General features: G+C 38.8%; 1 protein-coding gene across 1 annotated transcript in view; it reads left to right on the plus strand.

Moving 5' to 3' along the window:
- bhlhe23 (basic helix-loop-helix family, member e23) overlaps positions 1 to 5,093 on the plus strand; it is an 82,817-nt gene extending 77,724 nt beyond the window's left edge. The window contains exon 5 of the mRNA XM_079587961.1: positions 1,138 to 5,093. Coding sequence (XP_079444087.1) covers positions 2,528 to 3,211 — 684 coding nt within the window. The 5' untranslated portion in view covers positions 1,138 to 2,527 and the 3' untranslated portion in view covers positions 3,212 to 5,093. The remainder of the gene's footprint in view (positions 1 to 1,137) is intronic.
- The last annotated feature ends 6,991 nt before the right edge of the window (positions 5,094 to 12,084 follow it).

Below are 12,084 nucleotides of genomic sequence, written 5' to 3' on the forward strand. Positions count from 1 at the left end.
TAGTTCATCATAACATCGTAATATACATCATATACATTCACCTGCTATATTGCTAAATCTAACTAATTTTTTTATATCAACATAAAAATATACCTGGATAACCTGGCTTCTCTTGAGACACCCTGCATGCATAGTTAATGTTATACACTGCCCAACCAAAAAAAGTCGCCGTTTTGCATTTAAATGGACAAATGCTTAATAAAAGTCTATGATTGGATCATTATTGCAGTGATTATTATGTTTTAAGCATGTTATGTTATACTGTATGTTTGACAACAGTTCTTCTAACCCTAATTGATAGATGTGTAGGAAGACATATCATGGCCATATTCCAGAATGACAATGGCTGGGTTTACATCCAAACATGAAGCAAATCTTTTCAAAGTTTGCAAAAAAACAAATGCGAATGAGGTGCGATTCCTTCAAGTTGTTCAGCGGATGATGGTGGTATTGGTAACCTAGTAACCGGGCAGTGTATTAGTATAATGATAGGTTAAAGGCCGCCCGCAAGTTGACAGGATTGGTTACAACATGTTTGTGACTTGGAGAACAGGGGCGATTTCAAACTGCGTTTTTGAGACCGTCTTTGGTAAACTGCAGTTTTAAGGAGAATAGTGTTGACTGATGAATTTGCATATGGTTTGTCTTTAAGCATATTAAAAACACCACATAGAAATACAAACAACATTAAAACCTTGATTTTCACCAAGGGGTCTTTAATAACATTTGAATGGATTATCAACATTAGTGTTTTATTGATTTTAATTGTGTATTAATTACTCTATTAACTCATTGATGTTTTCTTGTTTTGGAATTGTACTTCTCTGAAATGAACACAAGATGGCGGTGCATCATCTTTGCATTAAGACTGTTTAATAAAGAGATAAATTTCTTCCTTTGATTGGCTCTTTGAATGTTTTTTTTCCCCTAGAGAGAGTTTAAATTAAAACAACGGTTGAATAATAATTAGGCTCTATTTTTGTTTCTGTGGCACTGAATCCCAAGAACTGTGTTATAAACGACCAGAAAGGCCACCTCATCGTTAAAGAATCAAAGTTGAGATTTTACCAACCTGCAAAGATTTTTTGCCATCTTCACATTTGTTGTAAGTAACCCATCCTTTGATTTTGGCTATAGGTGCTGAAGCTGAATTTTGGCGATGAGATGAATCCCTCACAGCACGTGTTCTCTCTCATTCACTAGCTCCGTGTTCAACAAGAGTCAGGTCAGATGCAATGAATTAATTAATTATTATTATGAACATAATTTAGCCTGCCCGGTAAAAAGAAAACTATTGTTGTGAAGATTTTTGAGCTAGAGAAAACGTTTCCATTTGCATTGCTTAAAATTTGTTGCCATATATTCAAATTAACATCGCGTCCATTTTTGGCTGAACTTCTATTGGTTCCCTCAGGTATTTGTTATGGGTTTTGGCTGTATATGAGTAAAATAAAGTATGTGGTTAAAATTACTTAAAGAGACTTAAAGATCTGTTCAATAGTACAGTTAAATACTACAGTAAACCTTGAAATCTCAAGCAGGTCCTTATAGAGTTGTAGTCTTTATGTTGCGACTTGTTAGTTTCTTTACAATTCGTGCTTGAGGTTTTTACTGTGTGTAAATGTGTCTCTTCTAGCAATGTTAACCACATATATTTTATTTTATTTTATTTTTACTATGAAGACCAAAACTTTTTTTTTTTTGTAAAACAGAACATTTCTGAGGAAACCCAAATGCTGGAAAAAGGCTAATGTTGTTCCAGACAGTTGACTTCTAACTGAACCTCTCTAAAATTTGTATTGGAAAACGTTTTGTATCCACGGTACAATAAAAATATTCAGTGATATAATAGGCCCATTCTTTAAAAGATAGCCTAAATTTGTCACGCAATTAGGGTCACCAAAAAGGTTGAACGTGGCAGAAAAATGTTTTACACTATAAAACAAGTTGTTTTGATCCTTAGTTAAGATATTTCGTTATGGCAATACTGCGTTAATTTGGTGTATAACTGATACAGTAGATTACAGAATAATACAATGGATGTTCACTACAATGCGCCTGCCCTGTATTACATTATACCATCATTTGTTCAGCAGTTATCATTGCTATAGTTGAATTTAGGAGCATGCCAGTTTCTAATCTTCTTAATTAAAACGCCCTCCTGATTGGACAGAGTGATAATCCCACGAGGCCTCGCGCTCTTACTCACTGGCGTGTAGAACTGCGCGCCAGTCTCAATCTGCCCAGGGCGAGGGCAAGACGCACTGCAAGAACGCGCGCAAGTTCAGACGAGGCGTCTAAAGTGCACACAACATCACTGTCTGCGCGGAAGAGCGTTACGCGAGTGCTCGACGTGATAGGGGAAGAAAGATCTCTATCAAAAAGTGACTTCATTTTCAACAACAGCCCTTTGGAGGACACCCACGAAAGAAAAGAAAGAAGACAGCGCGAGGAAGCTTTCAAGAGCGCGCTCGGAAGTTTTTCATCCGGTCCGTTTTTTGTTTTCGTTTTATTTATTTTCTCCAAAATGAATGCCGGCGAAGAAAACTTGCTGAAATCGATCAGCAACGACACCCTGCTGGACCTGACGCAGCGCTACGGACAGTCCGCCTTCGGCTTCGGCGCTGGCCACGGTGCTGGGAGTCCTGCTCGCTTCTCCCTCACACCTGCCGCGGATTTCCTCTCCGGTCAAACGGGAAAGTCAAACGAAAGTGGCGGAGAGCAGACAAGCGACGAAGACGACGGCTTCGACCACCTCGAGTCTCGAAAGAGAGGCGCGGGCTTCGACGACGATAAGCACCCAGGCTCTCTCGCCAAGAAGCCGAAGGAGCAGAGATCTCTCCGGCTGAGCATCAACGCGCGCGAGCGCAGACGCATGCACGACCTCAATGACGCGCTGGACGGCCTGAGGTCTGTGATTCCCTACGCGCACAGTCCGTCCGTGAGAAAACTCTCTAAAATCGCAACTTTGCTTCTTGCAAAAAACTACATCCTAATGCAGGCGCAGGCGCTGGAGGAAATGCGCCGGTTGGTGGCTTATCTAAACCAAGGACAGACTATAACTTCGCCGATTCCCACCTCGCTCGCGCCTTTCGGACAGGCGGCCGTTTATCCGTTTTCGAGCACGGCACTGGCCACCTGCGCGGAGAAATGCAGCTCGTTCTCCGGGACCCCGTCCAATCTGTTCAAACACTGCAACGACAAGCCTTGACTTCCACGGGCTGAACTCTTCCTGCTTCATCCTTATGTTGGTCTGAATTGGAATGGTTTTGTTGGGAATGAGCTTAGGTCTGATTCAAAAGCCCTACGTGTCTAAATAACTACGATGTGTCATCCTGATTTATTAGATAATACAAAAAATGTTAACTAACTGTGGCACATTACTGGAATAAGCTTTTAAACCCCTCAATTTCTAAAGCCTTTCTGCTTTCCCCCAAGGATTAAAAATTATTATTTGTGTGAAAAACAAACAAACATAAAGAAATTCTGTGTTACTTGCTCGCAGCTTGCGGAGGATTTAATTCTTAATTCAAACCTTTTCTCTTCCGTTGTTGGTGAACTATGCAATTTACTGCAATTGCCCACACTACAATAATTTCTTAACCTGCTTGTCAGAATATTAATAAACGGAAGATGAAGTCTCACATCCATCAGTGTATTAAAACGGTGTAACATTCTCAAATGTTTGGCCTAAAAAGATTTTGTTTTTGTTATTGCACAATTCACTTGATTGTATTGTACAACTGTGAAGAACTACTTGATCAAGCCTACAAAGCATCTGGTCTCGTTGCGACATGAGTTTCATACTGTATAGCCTATTGTTTATATGTCTTTATAATTAAAACATATATCTATGACCATCTCTGTTTTTTTTCTCCCAAACACACTTATTATTTTTTTGATACTGCTTTTGTTTCTTTTCATAACCAATAAATGGTTTAAAAAGTCACCTATGATGGTCCTAAATGAAAGCTTCAGTGATTGTTACTGCTGTTAGTAAACAGGGCCTAGCACGTGTACGTGCCAACACAAAAGTCTGCCACACTTAAGTTCAATTTATGTAGGCCTATTGAAGGTTTGTGTCACGATTCTAATGTGTATTGAAGTTGTAATAAATGAGACCGGTCTCTGGTCTTCACTGGTAAGACGGGGCCTGCTGGCGGAAGCGCCCCGGGGCCGAAGGGTCCTGTCCTTGAGTATTTGTGTGATCGTGAATCGGCAGTGTTCTGTAACCTATAGCCCTTCTACTTATTAACACGATTTCAGCGCCTGTCGTCCACAGCCTGATAATGCATGAGCGCAGCAAAGACAGTTTCACACATACTGCTCTTTAACCAAACCAGACCTTTGTCACTGATCTAACGTTGAATCGATATATCACCTCGTTTTGGACGGTTCTTCTTGATGTTTGTTTAGCCTCAGAGAATATCGTTTTTAATCGTTTTGCACAGCCTATACCAGAGAGGAGGCAAAAGCATTACGCGTTCAAATAATTGTAAGAATTAAATTATATTCTTAATACATTTAAAGGATAATATATTTGTACTTGTTAATTTAATGTAGCAGCCTACTGTTTTTTCGACTTCTGATTTTCAATAAGAATTTATGTAATAGAAAAAATTATAATACACTCCTGGGTCATGGCACGAAAAATGTGCCTTTTATTTCCCCAATAAACATAGGAACAGTGCCGCTAACAAAGACAATATGACACCAACTTTTACTTATGGGCTTTGGTATATAGGCATTATTTATGACTAAACAATCTAGTAGCCCAACTTACATTTATTTGATCTTTTCTTTATGATTTTTTAATTTTTTTGGTCTATCTCCACGCTGTCTTTCCGCTGTCTTTCCACCTTCTCTATTTGCAAATGTTCACATTTTGTAGAAAAACACCGTGGCCCAAGGCAATGGCTAATGAACTGGCTATAACGGTTCAAATCCTCAATCCCGTTAGCCTACCTTTTAAATGCATTCAAATGTTTACGTAGGCTAGCTCGATATGGCACAATACAAGTTATTCACACTTCTTAAATTGCATAATGAAATTTAATGAACTTATTTGCATATTATTTGTCTGAGGGAATGTTTAAAATAGGATAAAAAAAAATAAAAAAACGCAAAATCAGTGGAAAACGCTCCCATTTCGTGCAATGAGCTACCTAATATTTCGTAACATCAGGAAAATATGCACGAAGATATTTAGTTAGTTTAACGTGTAGGCCTATTTACTAGCCTACAGTTCTCAAAGTTTGTGTTTTATGGTTATTACAATGAAAAGTGTTATTTAAAGATAGGATTCCCGTCGCATTATGCCAGGCCCATCACTTATAACGAGCTTCAGTCTTTGTAGGCTACCTGTCCACTAAGCGTGCACTCGGGAGAAAGTGATCTTGAGCTCGCGCTGCGTTAAATGAACAGTCATCATCACTCCCAGTGGGGCGTCACCAGCGTACACCCCTGGCATGTCGAACCGGCGCTGTCCTGACACAAGACTTACCACTGAACACTTCTGACAAGGAAGAAAGCGGCGATTTAGAGTGACAAGCGAGCTGCTGTTTCAGTTTTCCTAATCACTCTTGATTTAATCTAATTGGTGTGGATGAGATCTAAACATTTGACCGCTGTATGGAGATTATTTATTTATTGCTCTTTTAAGTTTTTTTAAAGATCTGTTTCTGATAATTGTTGAGGATTCTTACTTGACTGCTGGTTTTAAAGAACTTATAAATCAGCCTGTTCTCACGTAAATGCGTCTCTATAGCACGCAGTGTGTTTATCGTGCAATTTATACGCGAAAATGAGTTTTTACGTGCATATGATACGCAGTTTTCGCTTGCATTTGATACGCACATCATTGCACATAATACACACGCACCCCACACCACTAATTCTAAACGTATAATACACACGCCCCCCCCCCCCCCCCCCACACACACACACACACCACTACCAAACCTAACCAACCCATGCGTATCCTATGCACGTAAACTCATTTTCGCGTATAAATTACAATAGCTAGCGTATAAAAAAAGGTTTTGCACAAAAAAGTATAGAGCCTAGCATACTCGCAAGACTTTAGACATCAGCTTTCTAGAAAATTTATTATTTTACCATTGCGAATGATTTGTAGGCTATAAGTGAACCGTTTCGTTCTGGTCCATTGTTTTGTAAACGATCGATGTTTTTAACGAATCAGTTCAAAGATATAATGATGACTCGCAAATAGCTCATTAAAAGACGCTCGTTTATCGCCACCTACTGGCGAGAATCGCGAGATTCACAGAGTCGATTATTTTCGGACATACGTTAGGCTACAAAACATAGGCTATATAGCCTACCCTATCTATGGCATTTAAAAATTAAAATATTAAATTAAATAATACAGAACGTTATATGTGAGGCGATATGTAGGGGAAAGTAAAATAAATATAGGCTATAACAATACATATCAATATATTAGCCTACCCTGTAGTAAATTAACAAACACTGTAAAAAAGTGTTGTTCACTTACTTAAAAAAAAAAATCGTAAACCCGTTGCCTTACATTTTTTTGACAATTATATACTTGACAATTCCACATTACTTAATTTTTTAGATTAAGCATAAAGTTTATTTACTTAATCATTTTAAGGCAACGGGTTTTCTCGATTTTTTTTAAGCCAAGTCTGATCACTTTTTACAGTAATTTACAACAAAATATCTGAGTTACTTTTTCAAATAAGTAATGCAAGTTACTGTTTTCTCATTTATTGTCTGACACCTCTCCTGTCCCCATGTTGAGGAAAATCAGGAGTAAGTGCAGTAAACATGATGGATATTATAGTACTAGACTAATGTGAGCCTTTATTTATCTTACTTTCACAAAAACATATTCGGGATTCCTCAAAATGAATAAAAACAGTGAAATGCAAACTCAGAATATTTTCGCAAATCTGCAATAATTAAATATATGAAATAATACAAATGTACCGGTACTTTATGTATTTAATCTCACTTTATTAACCAATTTCTTTGCTGTTGACCATTGATGATTCATCTCAACATGCAAATAAGAAAAAAAAGTAGTTAAACATAACATTTGTGTTAAAGTTTTTTATGACTAAAGTACACACCGAAAAAACTAAGCCATGCAACGATGCATAAGAGATAGCAGCAATTGTAAAAGTGTCTAGTGCATTGTGTAACGCATACTTTCCATAAAATGTTACTAAGTAATGTAATCAGTTACTTTTTAACACAATATTGAAACCCATTACTTTTAAAAGTAACTTTACCCAACACTGGTGGCCACAACAAACTAGTCAACCAAACCTGTGCTTTATCGGGCACAATAGAAAATGGCTGCAGAACACAGATATTGAGAATGCTGTGTCTAACACTGATACTGCCAGACAACACTGACTTTTATTTGAAGTATGGAAACAACACTTGCTGACAAGACGATCTGTAAGTTATGTAAAACTATACCGCCTATTCTTCAAACATATTTGTCAGAATATGCCATTAGATGCACTTCAGTCTTTCCTGCAGTCAGATGTCTGATATGCGAACAAATGACACTAATGCACTGGTTCTTTTTAATGAGTCTGTCAAAAGAATCACGAAACAGCCTTGAATTTCCATGTAATGACAGGAACACACTACATGATTTGCCGGGGAACACTACACAAAGTCGTCAAATCGCTGTTCTTCTCACACTACATGACTGGTGTAACGTTACACGACGAATCGGTGATAGGGGGTCACACATTACACAACATTTCAATAGGAAGAATCACTGACTCTACGTTTCACAACCAAACCTTTGCGTATGAAGCCACAGTCACACTAGACTTTTGCAGCGTCCCAATTCAGAGGCTGCATCACTTCGAAGGCCGATTGCGGCGTCACTGAAGCACGAAGAAGGCTGTCCCAATTCAAAGGCTCCTTCAAATGCGGTCTTCAAATGTGGCCATCGTTTCCCTTGAAATGAAGGATACAACAGATAGATCCTTCGTGGCCTTGCCTGCCTAAGAATTTATTGCGCACCAGTGACAACAGGATTTTTTTGAGAGAAATTGACAAATTACACTTTTAAACATAACTATTGGGTTTCAGCTTACTCAATTGATACAAATGTAAAAAGAAAAACTTTAAAGCGGTTCAAATGTTGACATATTTTACTAAGATTGGATTATATATTCTGATATACAGAAATGGACCATGGTGAACATATTTAGACAGTTTGTGAACCCTGTTTTGTTTTTAGACAGTTTAATATAGAGTTTATTGTCCCATTTAACAATGCTCAGTCCAACCTTCGTGGCCTTCGAAGGATGCAGCCTCTGAATTGGGACACAGGCAATGACCCCTTCCCCTAAACTTTCCCTTGCCCTGTATCTTGCTCTCTTATTGGCTGTAGGTCATCGCCGATGTAATTTCCAGTCAAAACACATATCACGCTGCATGACTGAGTTGCAGACAGGTCCAGATATTTAGTATGCTAAATATCTCATGGGCATCTGCAAAAAATCTTTCCAAAAAATAGTCACAAAATCCCCCAAATAAGAGACAGTTCGGTGCTTGTTCACATGAGTGACAATCGCTTTGCGTCTTTGATAATACACACAAAGCGATTGTCACTCACGTGAACAAGCACCAATTTGCTTCCTTTTTGGGAACTGTTGGCAAGTGAAATTCAGGGCTAAAATTGAGCAGTGTGTATCTGGCATAAATGGCAATTTGATTAAGACTCACTCCCTCACTCCCTTTTCGTTTCCTTGCCACTGTTGCCTTTGGCTTGCTCAGTTGGGGATGTTCAATTTAATGAATCAATCAATAATACTATTGATTAGCATTACCAAACATGGACGTTTTATTATTATTTTAATTTAATACTGTGAAGCTGCTTTGATACAATCTGTATTGTGAAAAGCCGCGCGCTATACAAATATTCTTGACTTGACTTGACTTGACTCTGTAAATCGTTCAGAGTCGTTTACATCTGACTCCCTCACTGAACTGCAATACATTTTTCGGTCTGAATCGAAATGAAACAGGAACTGTGATGTATAGGCCTACTTTAGGATTCATTAGCAATGCACTCAATGAGAGCTGAAGCACTTCTAAACAACCATTTTTATTGAGTGAATCTAATTTGTCAACTAATTAAATAATTAGCTGAAACCTAAATGTTTCATTCATTTTCCTGCACCTGATCAGCTGAACTATTTAAAGGCTTATTTGTTTGTGAGCGGAATAGAAAAAGATAGGCACTATATGAAAAGCTCTTATTATTTGTAATCTGAGCATTTATGTTATGTATTGCAAAACTGTATTCTGACGAGAAAATATAATGTGCACTTTCTTTAATTCACACATGTAATCAGACTAACAACATGCAAACCCATTAATTGATGTTTTATGGCATATATCGTTGCTGATAAGTGCACCTTCTGTATCAGCCTCCTAACACAAGTTGTTTATAATAGGGTTACAGTTATTTCTCACGTCTTACAGTATTTGCCCTTTTTTTCCGTGGGTTCACTGCAGAATGATTTCATTACCGTAGCTGGGAGCTTCTGTTTGTGTGTGTTTGTCGCTCTTTGCAGGCGGCTGAGGAGAGGGAAAAACATATGCCCTTAAGTGCCGGACTCTGCCGAGTGTTTCTGACAGCACTGCTGAGAGACATTAAGCTCTTGAGGAAGCACATCACAGCTCTGGCCTCGCTCATGTACATTCGCATATAGCTGCACACACATGTTTGGGACTGTGAGTTTCGGCGATGCAAACAGGCCGAGAGCAACAAAGGGGAGATGGGGGCGGACTGCTGGAAACCTCACTCAGGTTTATGCTTGTTTATGCACAACAGACACTGGAAGGCACTCAGGCTTAGTGTCAGAGGCCCCTGGAATCAGAAGAGGTAGTTTGGAAGGAAATACAAAAGTGTATATCTGTATGTGATGACCCTCAATAGACCTGCGTGTGCGTGAGCGCGGGTTGAAATGCTGATTTAGAGGGTACAGATGGTCCGTACGAGATAATTAGCTTATTTTTATGTCCCTTTAGTGCTGTTTTTGCTCGTTTCTCCATATACTGTCCATGTATTCAGGTGCTGGGGATCCCCTTCGGTGGGTCTGTGACATCATCGCAGCCCCCCTGCTTGCGGCCCAGTTTGTCGTATACGATGACCGACTAAGTCATTTGGTTCCGAGGAGCCATGTGATTCAGGCCGACGTGAGGGACAATGCGGCATGACGGACCAGCCCTCTGTTCGTTACTCTAATCAGACATGGATGCGGGAGGGCGGCGCTGCCCGTCTATATGCCCGCTAACTCTCTTAACATGGCACGCAGGCCAGAACCCTCACCCATCGCCACAAGGCACCTGACACCATGCATTTAAACTATAGAATTACTGCTGGATGAGGCCGAGGGGCAGAGAGAAGAAGAAAAGAAGGTTAATGATCCTAAGGAGGAATACCAAGGTCCATTCAGATATTTTATAAAGATATATTAGTGTAGTCTAGCAGAAGCTGCAATATTCAGAATCAGCATCTTTATTTTCTGTCTTTTTAATTGCACAGATAAAGGAACAATCCAGTTTCAATTAAGTTATTCTATATGGTAACAATTTACAATAAGGTCTATTAGTTAATGTTAGTTAATTAACTAACATGAGCAATACATTTGTTACAGTATATTAATCTTTGTTAACATTGATAACTGTTCATGTAGTTCATATGAGCTCAGGTCCATTAAGCAATATTAACAGATACAAATGGATGATTAACCTACGCTTAATAATTGCTTTAGAAGTGTTTTTCATTGTTAGCTCAGATTAACACATTTTAACAAATGGAACCTTATTGTAAAGGGCTACCATTAATATTATGCCACAAATGTTTAAAATTTAGCCTGACTCATATTGACGCAAAATAAAAATACAGAGAAAGTTTTGCTTTAGGCCTTGAGGCAGGTGGGCTAGCCAAGTCTTTAAAAGCTGTGTAAAAGAACAAGAGAGGGAGGATGAGAGATTAAGTGGTTGTCTCCCAGTTTGTCAGTGTATGTGAGCTGACACACAGGGCAGCCAGTCCACTTCCTCAGCTTAATCTCTGTAATGGCCCTCAGACGCCAAACTGGTGGGGGGAAATTTGGGGAGACGCAGGAGAATAGAAACACTGAAAAAAGAGACACGCACCAGTTCAACCACATTCCCTCTCCACTGTCAAGGCCTTTACGTTTTGTGGTAGCACACGACATGCACGCTAACAAAGTCTCGTTGAAAAAAAAAAAAACATAAATTGATTTTTAAATATGTAATGTGCAATTGTAGTACATTAACTAACATATGGACATTGTGTTGTACATTAATTTATTTAGATGCCACCCTACAGACAATACGCCTACACACACACATTCACCCGGTCTGGCCTCCTTCAGGCAGCTTAGTAGAAACTGTTTTGTAAGGAGCAGGGGGAGATGGTTAACATCATTAATTAATGCCAGAAACTATGTAATTGGCCATCCATAATCTTCCATGCACGCAGAATTCTGACAGGCAGGCAGAGGTGTGCTCCACTGCAGAGACTGATAAACACACGCAGAAGATTAAATCGTAACGCATCACGCAAGTGTGTGTGTGCATGTGTTTTTCAGGAGGAAAATCTTAGTTTTTACCTTTTATAAAAGAACATGTTGGCTTCAGTTCAACTTTCAACAAAAATCTGAATGAGGCACTACAAATGAAAATGTGTTAAAATATTCACTTTTTCAAAAGTATAGCCAGAAGATGTAAACAATATTGTGCGGACATCATTTTTTAGTGTAAAAAACAACAACTGAATTGCTTACCTTTTCTGTGTATTATCCAATATCCAATGTTACTGTAACTGGAATTAACTTTTCCAACAATTTGCTCAATGCTAACTCAGAAATGACCATAGAAAGTGATCCATAGCCTTGATTTTTACAGTCACCCCCAAGGAATTACTTTAAATTAATTGTATTGTAGTCAACATTATGCCACAAATGCAATGTCAACAAAACTATTAATTAGTATATTCCTTGGATTAAACCTTTAATCCAACAATGGCACATG

The sequence above is a fragment of the Phoxinus phoxinus genome (assembly GCF_949152265.1).
Source record: "Phoxinus phoxinus genome assembly, chromosome: 18".
NCBI classification, from domain to species: Eukaryota; Metazoa; Chordata; class Actinopteri; order Cypriniformes; family Leuciscidae; genus Phoxinus; species Phoxinus phoxinus.